Source organism: Calypte anna, chromosome 3 (genome assembly GCF_003957555.1).
Source record: "Calypte anna isolate BGI_N300 chromosome 3, bCalAnn1_v1.p, whole genome shotgun sequence".
NCBI classification, from domain to species: domain Eukaryota; kingdom Metazoa; phylum Chordata; class Aves; order Apodiformes; family Trochilidae; genus Calypte; species Calypte anna.
The window spans coordinates 58633654-58650292 of NC_044246.1; the positions used below are offsets into that span (position 1 = coordinate 58633654).

Sequence of the window (16639 nt, forward strand, 5' to 3'; positions counted from 1 at the left end):
TCAAAGTGTGTAATTTGTCATGTATAATCAACAATAATAGATTATTTGAGAAATATACCAGGAAGATTAGTGAATTAATTACTCTACAGAAACAATTAATATACAGAGATCTATCTAGTCTGTAATTTATTCATCCACAATGAAGACAAATTTCTCCTAGTATCTTTTCCCCTCCAGGATGAACCAGGGAATTGTTCCTGTTAAGTGCTAGTTTTAAATAGTTTGCTCTGTTGTGTTTAGTTTTATTTCCAAAGGCTAATGTATTCAAGCTGTCTTCATTGCCTGGTTGTATCTGAAACCAACTTTTTGATAGCTAATTTGAAAGAGAATTCAAAAAAGTTCCATGAGAATACCTGACTGGAAAACAAACATTTGTATCGATGATGGTGTAGTGTGCATTCAGCAAATATTTCATACAGGGAGGAGATCTCATTTGTCTTTATTGCAGAAATGCTCTCACTAGAGATAACAGTGGATAAAAGAAGATGAAACACTGGGAAGCTGAGCTCGACATATTTTCAGAACAGATTTTTTTTTTTTGTTGTTCTAATGGCTTTCCATAGTATTTGTGTTTATCAGAGAAACCCTTATGTTACTGGAACTTAGTTACTTGCATATGTAAATGTAAGAAAACAGATTGAGTTTGTTGTTCAGAAAAGCAGGCCTCTCCATTCTGCTTACATTTCACAACTAGTGTTTATTAACATTCTGTTATATTTGCACACTGCAATAAAATACAGCTTGTTCAGTGCCCCATGACAGTGGTTGAACTGATTTTGTGTCCTGTTTTTCTTTGTGGTCAGTTTTGGAATGAAGTCACTACAGTTTTGTGCAGTTGCTGAGGAACTGCTTGATTAGTAAATGACAGTTTATTATAAAAACTTCTTTAAGTAGAATTCAATCTGTACTGCTACACAAAAAACCAGATACTCCCAAGATGAAGGTCTAATGTAGAAATACAGAAGAGATGATAGCAGACACCCTCTATGCCCAAGTCAAGTTGCTCAACACATGTCTTTTGGTGCTGTGTTACTTGCAGCCCAGTATACTTGCTAATGCCCAAATATTCTGCAATACTGGAACCTCTTGAATTGTTTAATATTTATTAAGTGTCAGAAATAGTAGTTATATAAATTATAGTACTCCTGAAAATAAGCCACTGATTCACTTTGGTTTAGTTGTCTCAAGACAGAATTTTGAAACCAATAGACTGAAAATTTGCAAGATGGCATTGTTCTGGTTTGGGCCATAACTGAAGTTTTAGGATCGGATCTGATCTGAAGTTTACTGAGGCCCAAGAAGTCCACTGAGTGTGGGTTTTCAGTTGGATTAAGTGACCGTATGTATTTTTTCTAGATTGTGATATAGGCTTGAATTGAAAGGGCAAGGATTATCTTGTTTGGTGTAAATAACTCAAAAATGGTACCTTGTGAGTCTATTTGGTGTGAAGAAAGTTACAAATATTTTATTTTGGGCATGTTTTCCCTCCCCTTTGGTTGTACTATCAAAGCAATCAGAGAAAATATGTTTGACAAACAGCAATAGTTTGACAAACAGCTGGATCACATACAAAAGCTAAGATTGTTATAATGTATTTTCTACCTAGGCAGTATTGCATAATATGTAAAGAAGAAAGTTTGAGAAAGTTTTTTTTGCACTGTGGCAGCTTCATATATGTCAGGTACCTTCATAGCAAGCCAAATTTTAATTACATTGTCTTTGTTGCTGTGGAAATTAGGACTGCAGATATTTTTTATGTAACTTTCATACAGGAATCGGCCAGTGTTTTGGTGTAAGTATTGATTTGCAGAAATCAGTGTTGTGATTGGTCTGACTTTTCCTCTCAGTCTAACAATGAATAATTTCTTCATAGATCTAATGTGGCTTGAGTAATCAAAAGTGAGAAGTTTTTTACATTTATCAGTTTATAATGATACATAAATGTCATTTTCCTTTGTACAATAGAGTATCAGCTCAAACAGCTCTGTTGTATTGTTTGCACTGCATGAGATTTTTTTTATCCATATGTAAAGTGCAGTTCAGTTTCTAGCTGTGTCAAGAATTTTTCTGAGTCTGTGTCTCAAATACTAAAAAAAAGCCAAAACCAAACCCAAAATAAACAAACCCTCAAAACCTCCCAACCAACAAAAATACCCATCAATTTAAGTTATCATCAACTTCAGTGTGATTTTTTTTTTTTTTTCCCCTGGAATTCATCAGTTATTTAGAGTAAGCAAATTTTTCTCTTCTAGCTGTTGCATCAGTAAGAAACCCAGGAAATTACACTTCACTTTCTGATTTGTCTTTCCTATTACAGGCAAGCTCAAATCTCTTGCTTCCTGCACCATCATCACTGTCACCACACTCCAAGCAAGTGCCAGGCACTCTGAGGACTCCACTGAATCCTCTGTATTCTTTCACTACTAAAAGTGGTAAGTTTCTTTACTTCTTCAGTCTCTGTAGGGAAAGGCTATTAACTTCCAAGAGGATTTTTTTCTGTCTTTATATTCCTGTGCAACTCTTTCAGGAGGTGTCCTCGTTGTTATATGTGATACAGTTTAAAGTGCATAAAGTGTGATAAAGTCCTTGCCTTGTAGTGCTTCTTTTTTAAGCTGTACACTTGTTTATTAGAGCTCTAAGTTCCTAGAACACTATGAAACTTCCAGATTTTCTTAATTTAATATTGATAATATTTTAGTATTTACTAGTATTACTTTAGTATTTACTAGAGGACTGTAAAAACAATGGCAAAAATAAAATCCTATTTTTATATATGTGTACTGGTAAAAGAAAACCAGTAATAAGAAAAGTAGTTCACTTAAAAACTATAGTGGTCAGTACTCTATTTGCAGTTGTGTTAAATATATTTTAATGGGTTTGTTTCTGAAGACATTTTGTATTCAAAGATTTTGAGAAAAAGGTAAACAAGACCTTTAGGTAATTATGTATTTATTTTGTATGTATGCATTTTTGGTTAATTTTCTAGTAATATCTGTTGCATTGCTAACCACAATATTTAATAATAAAATAGATAATTTCATGCTTTTTGGTCTGCATTTGGCATCTGTAAGATAAGACAGAAAATGTTTTCAAAGTGTTTTTGTTTTGTATCCTTGAGAAAAGTAAAAAGTCCAAGGGGAGGGTGGAATATATAATGAACTAAAAACAGGTAACATATGTAAAATGTAAATAGTAAAGATAAGAATAGTCTCTGTAATTATGTAGAATTATCTCCTAAGGGCAGACAATTTTCTTCGCAAATCAAATTACCATTACTTTTCCTGAGTGGTGAGGGAAAGAGACCTTAGCATGGACTAAAAGATTGACCACTAGTGTCAGAATTGCTTATAGACAATTCACAATTCAGATGGCCATACACCAATTAACTTCTTTGCTTCCATTTTATTCTTTAACAAAAGATTTTAAAGCCATAATAATATTAATCTATTGCACAACAGATGCTTATTGTTTCCACAGTATGTAAATCTTATGGTCAGTAGAATATGCTTTTTTACATATTGTGACTATTTAAAATACATGACCCTCTAAAGAACATTGCTGAAACCAGTGCATTTTATTGTCTCAAATTTTACTTTATGCAAAAGCATGGATAGATGTTTTAGCTGTTCATGTGCATGTTCTGTGTAGTTATTTCCAAAACTGACTTCAAGGTCATCCTCAGGTTATGCAAGGAAACTGTAGTAAAGAGGTGTGTTTTAGTGACCTTTCAACAGTCAATTAAAGCAACAAGCAAATGAAAGTTAAAACCATAAAAATGCTAGTGGGCCACTATTGGAATAGATTTTCTAGTATGAAAGTACTTTAAAATCCTAAATTACTTATTTATTATTTTTGTGGCCTTCAAGCTATTCTGCTGTGATACATTGTTTTCACTGAAACATACAAGATTTACTGATCTCTCCCTGTTGATTATAAAGCATGAAGATAGGTGCTCATGTTCATCACTCTTATCTGCCAGTTTAATTTTGTTTTTAATATTACAGAATCTGTACTTAAGCAGATCTATACATTCATGGATTGTACTGGTCTCAGAAAGCCTTTTTAAAATATTTTAATTTACGTATTCCTGACAGTTATGTTCGCAGTTATTCTGTTTTCTCATTCTCACACTTTCCTGTCACCTTTTGCTGTGTAGTTCATTCTTCTTACAGCAAAATGTAGAATTCCCATTTCAGTGAAACCCTTACAGTGAGTGTAAAACTCTGTTCGCAATCTTTTGTGTGTGCTGTATCAACTTAATGAAGTTATAGCTCATGTCTTGTGGTACAGACAGCATAGCAGCCTGAATACATGCAGCATTTTCTTCTTTTAGCAAAACAATTATCTGGGTCTTATGTTAGGTAGAAACAGTGGAAAAACAGGTTATCCACCCTTGTCATTTATTGGAGGTTGCAATATTACTGCAGCTCTTTTAAATCTTTTTGTATCCAGATATGTTTGCAGAAATAGCTATAAGTGATTTCATAATACTTCAAATAAAAGCAATACTCACTACTTTTAAACATGCCTATTCCTTTTGACAGATGGGTTTTTTATACTCTCAAAGGTATAGTATGTTTTGGCTTTTCTTCAAGTGCATACTTTCACATGTATATAAGCTTTCATGAAGCCCCAGTCCTTGTTCTGCTATTTACCTTTCTCATTTGTGTCAAGATCAGTTATCTCAGTCACTGAGGCAGGACTGCCTTTGTCTCAGCCCAGTTCTGCCATATTCATTATTAGCATGCTCAGGGGTGCAGCCCCCTTAGTCAGTCTGTCCAACATCTACATCAAAAAGTTGTCCCCAGGGCATTCCAGAAGTCTGAATTGCTTGTAGCCTGTGTTTTAGTCTCTCTAGCAGATACTGAGGTGGTAAAAAAGAGACATAGGGCCTGCGATTGTGAGAGTTCCTGTTCTGTTCAAAGAAGGCTTTATCCACTTCCTCTTCTTCATCAGATAGTCTATAGCAGGTGCCTCCAGCAATGTCTGTATTTTTGACTTTCCTTCTTATTCTGACCCATGTGCTTGTGTGTCACCTGCTCTCTAGCTCTGCACATTTGAGCATCTCCTCCCTTTGCTACATTACTTTCCATTCTTGTAGTCTTTATCAGGTCTTCCTGAAGAGCCTGAGTCCACAGGATCTCACAATACTCAAATCAATTAATAGGAAACATAAATATATAAATGTTTTATTTGAGGGAAATAGTCATGAAACTCTGAAAATAAGGTTCAGTGCTATTTATCATTCTCATATAGCCCCCTCCCCCAGCAACACTATTCTGTGGAAACAAACTTGATTTGTTTGTTGTACACCACTTGGGTTGATACATCCTTGAATATTAATGCATTATAGCAAAGATGCCTCTCATTTCAGTCTTTCCTCTGTTCTAGAATGTTTTAGAGACTTTGCTGAACACTACTTTCTGTTTATTTAATTAATTTATTTAAAACTTTAGTTGTCATCTTTATGAAGTGGCTACATATAGAGACAAACAACTTGCTACTGTTGGGTTTTCTGTGTTCAGCTGCAGTAAAAATTATAAACCAATATCAGATCCTTTCTTGTCTCCTTAAAGACTTTGTTCAGTTATGGGTTTTTTACCCCTTGTCTTGAGTTTGATATGTGATGGTTAGGTATCCTAACTTACTTTGTTGTAAATTAAATAATTTGTTCTTTAGCCATCAAATAGAGAGATTCAGTAGCTTTCTCCAGCACTGAATATTCTTTAAGTGAGATGAGTAAAGAAAAGAACATGGTATTATCGAGGTGGTAAGACACCTGTGGAGACCATGTACCCAATCCCCCTGCTGAAAGGTTTCCTCCTGAAAGGCTCAGGACCATATCCAGTTGAGTACTGAATATCTCTGAGGATGAAAACTCTACAGCGTCTCTGGACAACCTGATATGATGTTTGACTGTTCTCACAGGAAAGGTTTTGGTTTTTTTTTTCTTATATTCCAATCATATTTTGCATGTTTAAGTTGCCATTGGTGCATGGGATTATTAATCCCCAAATTCAGGATTTTGCATTTCCCTTTAGTTTAACTTTGTGAGATACTTATTGGCCCATTGCTGCAGCCTGTCAAGGTCCCACTTAATGGCAGGACATACCTCTGGTGTATCAGCTTGTATCCTCCCTGGTTTTTATCACCTGCAAAGCTCCTGAGGGTGCACTGAATCCCATCATCCAGGTCATTAGTGGACAGTGTGGGCCTCAGTGTTGACTCCTGAAATGCACCACTAGTGACTGGTCTCCAATTAATTTCATGCAAGTGGGGTTACAAACCTCTGATCCCTGTAGCTTAGGCAATATTCAGTCTGCTGAGCTTGTCTGCTTTACACACTTCATACATCATCAGTCTGTCTATAAGAATGTTAGGGGACTCTGTGATGAAAGTCTTGCTAAATTCAAGGTTAATAGTAACTGCTGCTTTCCCATCAATGCTATAGAGGCCAGTGCAAGAGAGGTATTTGAATTTTTGTGAAGAATATGGTTGGAATTTTTAAAAAAAATTTTTTTGACAAATTAACAAAGTACATACAACAAAGCAGATATAAGACATGGATGAACTTATTTATTATGTGTTATATAAAAAGCTCTTCATTGAAGAGATTTCTTAAAATTAAAAAAAATTCATTTCAATGTGTTGTGTGTTTTCCTCTCACAAAGTTCACATTAAATTTGAGAGGAAAACTCAAAACTTAGCTTTTCTTACTGCCCGTCCTGGTAGCCTGTAAGTTGGGATTTCTCATTGAGTTTAACACATTTTGTCATATCAGGGTGTTTTTGTGTCTGTGTCAATAAAGATGCAGCTGACAGCTATTCCAATAATTTGAAAAGTTTGATAGGTGTATGTTTTTGGAGAAAGCAATCCCCTTTGGGCTTTATTTTCTAATTTATATTGAAGTCCTATAGCTAGTCCTGCTTTTCACTCTACTCAAATGACTTCATGTTGCACTTGTAGCAGATTGCTTTATTCTTTCTTGAGCATTGGTCAGTACACTTCAGGGAACCTGTCCCTAGAAGTATGTAATGCTCAAGACCTGTCTGATAGTCAAAATTAAGGTTTTACCTTCCTTGTGCTGTATAGCTCTGCTTACGCTCTTGCTTCAGTGCTAATTTTATCACACCCATAAAGCTGTGGTGCTACTCTAGCACTGCAGCATAGCATTATCTAGGACTTTGTTTTAGACAGTCCTGTCTTTTCTTTGTCACGTTCTTATCTTTGTGCCTTCTTCTAAGATAACTTCTTTCCTCGTTATTTTTTAAACAAGTAAAGGAGTAATGTAAAAAGTCCCCCTGGTTCTCTTTGTCTTCCCTCCTTGGGACTGTGAATATCTTTGGACAGTAAAATCACCTTCCTACAAAACAGATACTGTTTTGCAGATCTGTGGCATGCCATGAAAGAAATGGCCTGCATTTTTATGCTTTGTTCAACAGATACTCTTCAGTAACTCCCACTGTGTTCAGGGCATGTTTTCTAAAAGTTTTAGGTTTCAAGTAACTGTAATTAGCCGTGACCCTAATTATTAACTATGTGGGAGATTGAAGCTTGACTATAAATACCGCACAGATATTTTTGCTAAAATGTTGACTTCAATAAAACCAGTTAATTAAACTTGCTCTTCAAAATTAATTACGTATGTGCTAGAAACGTGATGGTTCTTGTATCTTTAAAAAATGTCAAAAACAAAAAGCACAACGCTTTGGCAGGGTTGAGAACAATTAGAAATTTTCTCTCCATTAACAAAACTGACATTCAGAGGTGTTCTTCACCTATACAGTGAAAGCTTCGAAGTGTTCTTTCTCTCTCAAGATATTAACAAAACTGACTTTGCATTTAAGTCCTCTGTTACATTCAATAGATTATTTGAACTTTTTTTTAATCTGAAGCAAACAGTAAAATAGATTTCTGCATCAAAGGTAACAAAGCACTTCTGAATCAACTGCATGCTTTTAAAATACTATTTTGTTTCTTGTTTATTAGAAGTGGAAACATTAGTATATTAGGTAGCAACATCCACATTTTTTCACAAGATATGCAGAAGCACTGTCACAAGTTACATCCTCATATGTAGGTATTTTTTATTACCTTTTTCAGGATTTCATACTTTCTCAACTGTACAACATACATCGTCAGTACTACCACTGTAAGTTCTGGAAGATTTTAATGGTTTTGTTTGGTTGGTTTTGGTGGTATTTATCTTACTTCTGACTTAAGTATGTGCCACTTAAGGAAGAATGTGTGTAGAAAGCTATGTGTGACATTTTTTCTTTTTGTCTCTTATTAAGAAACTGTTAGTAGAAAAAAGACTCATGCAAGTTAATTATTGATAATACATCAAATGACCAAAGCAAATCAGTTTTACTGGATAGCTTAGAATAGCTCTGCTTTTTAATTTGACAGTAAGCAGTAACAAAATACTCTGGAGAGACTGAAGAGATACTAAAAAGATGACAGAGTATATATTAATTGAAGCCTGCATGCCAGTGTACTGTAAGTACAGCAAGTATAACATGGAATAGAATATTTTTAGACATCTTTGGCTATATTTGGATACAGGTTGGTGGCATTTTCAAAGAGGACTGAAAGAACCACTTGACAGACAGCTGATAACAACAAGCAAAGCAGTTCAGCCAGCAGTGCTGCTGGCTTTTCCACACTGCTGTGCTGGTTATATAATGCTGACCTTGGGGGGATCATTTTTGTTTAGTGGGAGTGCCAGTTGGAGAAATCTGTTTTCTGGGATCCATTCAATGCAGGCAGATTGAATGACACACAGATACTGGATACCTTCTTTATTTAATTTTTTTTTGCCCTAACATATTACTGTAAATACTGTATTTTATCAAATTTTGAAACTGGAGTGAAATGTCTTCCTATTCATTTTTTTTAAGAGAAATAGCTTGACTGTGCATAAAAGATTTCTTGTCAAGAGGATAAAGATAAGAACTCTCAATTTTGTCTTGAAAGATTCTGGGTATATCTGTTCCCTGTTAAACTGTAATGTGTGTTTCCTCATTAGCTTACCCAGCAGCTTCATTTAAAATTGGTGTTACGGGAAAAGCAATTAAGCCTGCAGGGCTGAACAGATCACAGCTATGGAAATGGTGCAGCAATTTGCTATAATGTCTAAGTTACTTTGAGGTATTTCTTTTCAGCCCCTCATCTTCTTCAAATTGGAGCAGGAGCATACTGTGGTAAAGAGGACCAGATATGTACCAAAAAGTGGTTCAGTACCCACGCTGAGTTAAGTGTTTTGAGTGTAATACAAGGTGCTGGGAGGAATCAGTAGTGATGGGAAGTCTTTTCATTTCTTTTATGTATGAAAATTCTTATAAAAGGGAAGCAGGTAATGTTTAATAATCTCACAAAATTATTATTGGTTAGTCTACTGAGTTGTTGGTTTGGGTTTTTTTTGTGATACTAGTTAAGAAAATCATAAAATAACATTTCAGACTGCACAGAAGGATTTTAGCAGTTTCTTGCTTGGTGGCCTAAACATGTTTATCTTCTCTTGTTTTTCCTTACTAGTATAGAGGCAGAAATGCAAGTTACCTTTTCATCACAGGATAGTCCTAATAGCCTCAATGTGATGAGGTGGTTCAGTGAGGGAAATGCCTGTGATTAGTAGTCTGCTTCCAGTTGTCTTTAGCTCCTAAACTGGGTAGAAATACAGAACCCTATCAGTATGTCCTGCAGAGGTGCTGCCAAAATAGAAAATGGTCTTAGAGTAAGAGAACATAAGAACTGTTTGAAGAATTCTGCTTCCTGCAAACTATAATCTGCTTATAGTAAATTATCACATGAATTTGAAAGGGGTAAATGTGCATTATGATTGAAAGAAGTACGTGCCCAATGCTTGTCTCTTGTTTCTCTGTAATGATTCTATAGTTTTATGCAATTTGCTGTTTTTCTGCATAATCAGCCCTAACACATTTTTCAAAAATTTAACTTTTAAAAAAAATATCAAGAGATTTGTTCTTATGTTTTTATGGGGGTGGATTTCAAACTTTGAAATGTGGCCTTTTCATTTAATTACTTAATGGGATAGTGGTTCTAAAAAAAATGAAATTTTTTGCCAATAATTTTCTTTTGCATTCCTAAGTGTAGAAACATGATTTGCTTTTTGTTACCATAACAAGTATCTAATTAGAACTTTGCAGAATTCTGACATTTTGCTCTAATTTGTATAGCTATCATACTACTTATCATAAAATCATAGAATGATTTGGGTTAGAAGGAACCTTAAAGATTGTTTTCCGTCTTTTGGAAACTTAATTACTTTAAAACACCTCCACAAGCCCAAGTCTGGATAGCAATAATATGTGAAAACTGTCATGAGACAGTGCAGAAAACTATCACTTTTAAAGTGCATAAACTGGACTTATTTTAGTCTCTAGGGTTTTTTATTTTTCTATTTCTATTATTTTCTCCTATTAACAAAGGATAATACCTTTACATTCATTACAAGGCTTTGTTTTAACTATAAATCACTGCATAATCACAGAGAAATTGAAATAGTGGAATAAGTTTTATATCCACTTACCAGAATTTTTCTTTATTTTTCAAAAGAGGATAAGAGATGTGAATAGAGACAAAGTACTTGCTAGACACCATAGATCTTTGGCAAGTGTGAACTGACTTAACTACAGGGAGGTTAGGTGAAAACATTTTTACCGAAAGCAGAATATTAGGTCCAAATTTTTTTTTTTATATGTTTCTGTGTTAATTTCAATGGGAACTCCTCTGGGAAAAGTGGTCATTCATTCATATGAGATATTCATATATCGTGCTTTTACTTTGGGGAAATACATGAGAGAAGACAGAGAAAATAAAACTTTTTTATTTGCTCACAGCAGAATGAAAGAACTGGAAAGTTCAACTCTAGTATTTTTTCAAAATTAGTTTTCTTTTAAATGCTACAAACAACCATCTCAAGATTGTTGGGTGGTTTTTATGCCTCCCTGGTTCTTTATAATCTCTTTTGCTTAACCATTCACATTTTGAAGGCAAGACACTTGAAAATTGTGTCTCAGTTTCTTCAGTGCAGATAGATTATGAAGTCTCAGTTGTCACCTGCAGCCAACCTTTGTGTGTACTTCCCTGATCTTATTTCTTCTGCTCAGTCACTAGAGCCATCTCTGTGATGTTGCACCTTGGCAGTGAATAAAAATAAGGAGTGCCAGGACACAGCTGTGCCCTTACCATGGCAAGGGAAAGCACTTCATGTTCTGTGGCCTGGCTGTGCTGCTAACATCAGTTACCACTGTCAGAGTTTTGGCTCAAGGCACAAATATAGGACCTTGTTGCAAAGCAGAAGAGTTGAGTGTTTACACTTATAAAATGAAGGGTAAAAATGAATTTTTAATTTGAAAACAAAAGGTGTGTAACTAGGTTCATCTAACCACAAAAATGTTCTAACAGAATAGTGAAGACATAGAGACAAAACCATTAACATTAATGACAATCTAGTTCTTCTGTTTTAAAAGGTTGGTTATCCACTTTCCTGGATATCTGATTGATAAGATGTTATAAATGTCAGAAGAGTTTGTATTTTCTAATTAAACTTGCTAGAGTTGTTTATACGGAGATCAAAGATACACATGTTCCTTTATTATATGTTCTTTTTCATGTTTCTTCTGGGCAAGTTAATTAAAATATTTCACTCAAAATTACACTAAATACAGAGCACAATAACAGCAATCTTTGAAGATTCAAGAAACTTTATCAAAAGAACCCCATTTATATTTACTTGAAATTGGTGTATCTTAGGGTAATTACTGCTGTGCCTTCAGGGTAAAGGAAGTACTTGCAGCCAAATTATACAAGGGTGTGGATTAAATGAAGCATTACTCTCTGTTTGGCAGAAGTGGGTATAGATTGCAAAATCAGGGTGTGACGTAGTACTGGGGAAAGGCTCTGCCAAAAGTGATTTGGCCTGAGTGTGCCCTTACATTCTCAATTATGTGGATCCTAAAACAAGCAAACCTAATTAATTCCTAAGTAGAGAGGTCCTGTTAACTGTTTTCAGTCTTAGCTTGTCTTTCACATAGAGCTGGTTTGTAATTTTTGAGCTATTGAACCACAAGACAGCAAGTGTTGACAAAGTGCATGCTTAACAGTAATTCCAGCTTGTTTGAGAGGTGGAAACAGTTCTTCTGTTCAAGGACTGTGTATCATCAATTCTCTGTCCAGCAGAAAGTTCAAGTCAGCTAGATTGCTCTCTGTACAGCAAAAAGCATAAGTAAGATGAGCAAATTGATGCCTCACTGTATTGCTCCAATGCTTCTGTTCCTGTCATTTCCAGAGGAGCTGGGAGGACTGTGCAAAAGACCCAGTAGCAGCCATCATGCACAGTAGAGGGTCATCTCCCAAGTCAGCAAAAGCCAAGTACATTTTTTTTTTAAATCCATTTATTTAACATACATTGTCCATCATTTTTTGGTATACATACATACATTTTCAACTATTTTAAAAATTCTTTTCAATTTTGTAAATAAATATTCCTGTGTGAAACAAGCATTCATGGATTCATAATCCAGCTGCTGTTACCCTTGAGGCTGAAGTGCACCAAGTTCTTTGAGACCAAGATTCCCTCGCATAACTCATTCTACTAATATAAAACTTTTTAAATTAACTGGGTATCTGTGATCTATGTTAAGTTCTTCAGTAGACCGTGGTACCTGTGTAGATTGATACAGATCATATTGGTCCTTTAGAAACTAATGACAGAGAATGGTGGCTTGGGAAAGCATTAAGGCAGCATAATGCATATACAGAGAGGCAAAGGCTTATGGGTGGGTAGCTTACACGTTCCTATTGTCACACAGCTTGGTGACTGTCTTATTTACAAAGCTGGCCTCAGTGTGCTGCTTTGATCCAGATGAAAGTTTCACTTCTCACTGTTACCTTGCTTTCTTTCTCACTGGGGGTTGGTAAGGAACAGTGGCTCACTGCTTGCTGGCTTTAAATGAAATGGTATAATAGCCTTACAAGTTTTCAGGAGCAGAGTTTTATTTATGTGTTTTCTGCTACCCTGTAGTATGCTCCAGTGAAGAAGCAGATTGCACGTGTTCCTTCCTCACCTTTCCCCCTCACCTGTAGGGCTCGAACTCCTGAGTTTTTACTTCCTTTTCTAGGGAAGAAAGATCTGAATGACACATACACAAGTCAGTGAAACTCTATTTAGAGTCTTTCCTGCTCACTTGACTCCAGGCTTTGCTCTAGCATGCTGGGCAGCCCTTCTGCAGAAGATTGTTACTCAGACTGTGTAACCGATAGTATTCAAAATTGTATCTTATCTGAAGATTGGTTCTAGCTTATCACATCCCTATATGCCACAAGATACCTTTTCCTATCCTGTCAATATCCTGTTTTGAATAGGTGGCTGCTCTCTCCAGCTGTCTGTGCTGGTTTATGGTCCCTCATAGTGGGTTTTTCACAGAATAGCTGAAGGGTATGCCAGTGACATATGTTGATGTAAGTCTTTCTGGAATCCATTCATAGCCTGACTATTTTCTACTTTTTTCAGATGATTATAAATAGTCTATTTTCCTACTACTTGCATCTTTTCGATTTTTTGGTAATCACATTTAAGCAGAGTTCACCGCTCTAATAAAAAGGATGGGCTTTTGTCCTTCAACTTAATCTTTTTTTTTGGGGGGTGATGTCTTGATTCAGTGGAAGTTTCACTGAGGTGTGTCTCCTCCACTACTTGTTTAGGAAGAGAGTTTTTATCAATTTGGCACTGCCTGTGTGTGTATGGTGATGTGAAAAAAGCTCTCATGTTGTTTTATTAACTACTTCATAGAATTGTGTGACATGATAATATAGAAAATATTTAGTCAAATGGTATTTCTGTATTAATTCTGAATTTGATTTCCATTAATATTTTTGTTTACATCTTTAGACATGCTGTGCAAATACTCTTGCTTGCAAAATTCCTATACAAATAAGATACAAATTTGCTGCATTGGACTGCAATTTCTACTTGTTGGTTTAATGCTGAGATAGTGGAAAGTCTTATTTCCAGTACCAGTTGCAGCGATTTTGGGATATAGATTGAAGCTTGGAGGGGAGGTCTCTTCTCTTCAGGACATCCAGAGTTCTGGAAATGTCATCTTCACACAGAGCTTGGCACAGTCCCTCTTTATGAAACTGCCTCTCTTGGTTTTCTGCCTTTAATCCCTCCTTAGATCAGGTGCCACTTTGTAAGGGAGTATTACCTTCTAATGATGTTCTTTGCAAACAGTTTCCTTTCCATGCTGAAGGATTTATCAGACCCTTCACATAAGACCCAAGGAAAAATCTGTTTAGAACAGGGTGTTTTTCAGCTCTTTGTTGAATGTTAATTCAAGCTTTCCACGGGGGTCTCATCTTCTAGAAGGTGGCCCTTAATAGCCAGGTCATCTTTGCTGTCTCTAAAGTAGCATTATGTTTGGTACTCACAATTTGTATAATCAGTGTTCCTTGTGCTAGAGTACTTGCATTGTGGCCAAAATCTGGGAGTATAGCAATGGAATACTTTTCTAGAAAGCATTCTAAAAATCCACAGCTATAAAAGTAGTAGCACATTGCTATTGCATTCTAGAAAATTTGCAGACATTGTAGATAAAGAAAACTAAAAAAATCAACATCATTGCCCAGCTGAATCTGCAGTGTGTTGCTCTGATGTTGGACTTAACTTTCCAATATATTTTCTTTTCTAGTGAATGATACCACTTTTAGTCTTAACCCTTCATCATATATATTTTACAAGGAAGCATATATATTTAGATTTTATTACCAAAGTTGCTACAGGCCACCATTTATTTCCATATATAGTTGGAAACAAATTAAAAAGAACTTACACTGAAATGTAGAAAATATCTTCTTAATTTGTTCATCAATTGTATGAAAACTTGGAAGTGTGCTTGTACAAAACCTCACGTGTAGGAGGTTGATTTCACTACACACCCATTCTCAAAATATCTGACCCATCTAGTTTTTGAACTAAAAAATGGAAAGTAAACTTGGAAATGCATTTTAAAGACATAGCCTTCTATTTCAGGAAATGGAACAATAAGTGTTACCTCCTGCGAACTTGTTCTTACTCTTTTGATTTTGTACCATATCAAAATTCTTATAATAATGGTCTCCTGATTCAGTGTCTGTCAATGGTCCTGCATTTTGCAGGTTTAATAATGTTTTAATTTTTTGCCAATGTCATGGAATTTTCTGGTAACATTTTCTCAAAATTAATATTCAGTACTCACTGAAAGTGCTAATTTAATGAAGCCAGTAGGCAAGGTACAAACTAGTGGCTACTCTGGTCATGATTAAGACATAATATACCAAGCTGACTTATTTTTTCCAGCATACTCCATATGATGTTGCTGGTACTATTGTTCCTTGAACGCAAATATTTAAAAGATGCTGTGTGTGTTCTCCAAGCAGTTACAAGATATTTTGGGGGGACAACACTTCATTTATTGTGGGCCTACTGGGTAATAAAGAAACTCAGTAATTCACTTGGTAAGTAGCTATTTTTTTTAACTGAGGAAACTTTGCATTGCAAGAATGGTAATGGCTTATTTTAAAAAAGTATTTGTTGTATTCTAAGCATATTTTCTTACTTAAAGCTTTCCATTTGTAGAGCAGCAGGCTAATTTGATTTTATTAGCTGTAGGTAAGCAGCCATTGCTGAATTTCAGTTGTGGGACAAACAATGAAAAATAAGTTACTTTGGTTTTCTTCCTCGCATAGTTTTCATTCTTTTTTTTAGTGATTATGATTTTAAAAGAAACTTGTAGACCTCACGAGATGCGTAGATAATTGGCTTCAGGAGTTATAGGTGCAGTTAAATTCGATTAAAACTGTATTACATGGAAATCATCTGTACTAATAAATAGAATTTAATTGTATTACCTATTTTTAGGAAGCAGATAAGCATAAATCCTACTTAAGAGCTTCATTTCCTTTGATTTGAGGAGGGCAAGTTAATGCAGAAGCAAAAGTATTACAAAGGCCAAAAGTGAAGTTTGCTATTTCAATGTTGGGCATCTGCATCTCTAAAGGAACTGCAGTTTTGATATTTCCTGAAGTATTTCAGTAGAGTAACAGTCTTTATTTAACATAATGCAAAATAAGTTTCTTTTCAAATTCATTTTAGCATGCTTGCTTTTAAATAGTCCTGGTGATCTTAGCAAAGCTAATAATTAGTTTCTCGGGATCTCTGCAACAATAGAAGAAAAATAACTATTATTAATACAAAGTATGTGTCATAGTCTGCATTTTCCTTAGATCTTTTTTATCTGCTCTCTAGAACTTGTAAATAATATTGCCCATCTGATATCAAAATGCTGATGATATCTGTGCAGGCTTATTGATGTTTGCTGTAGAGTGACTTTATGTTCTCTGCACTGTAGAAAGAAACAACTGGATACTAGAACTCCTGATCATTTTCAGTTGTATCTACTACCATTATGATGTAACGTTAGAGATTGTCATAAATTAGCACGTTCCTGATTAGCATGAATTCAATAAATGTTCTTTGCTTCAAAAGAATGCTTGGGACACGTGCTACTACTTGCATTGTTTATATATGGTACTGTAGAAACTTAACATTTGCAAGAAAAATGTAAGATGATGATTT

General features: G+C 35.2%; 1 protein-coding gene across 1 annotated transcript in view; it reads left to right on the forward strand.

The window, feature by feature from the left end:
• AHI1 (Abelson helper integration site 1) overlaps window positions 1–16639 on the forward strand; it is an 89207-nt gene that overhangs the window by 42524 nt on the left and 30044 nt on the right. The window contains exon 19 of the mRNA XM_030447614.1: window positions 2318–2432. Coding sequence (XP_030303474.1) covers window positions 2318–2432 — 115 coding nt within the window. The remainder of the gene's footprint in view (window positions 1–2317; window positions 2433–16639) is intronic.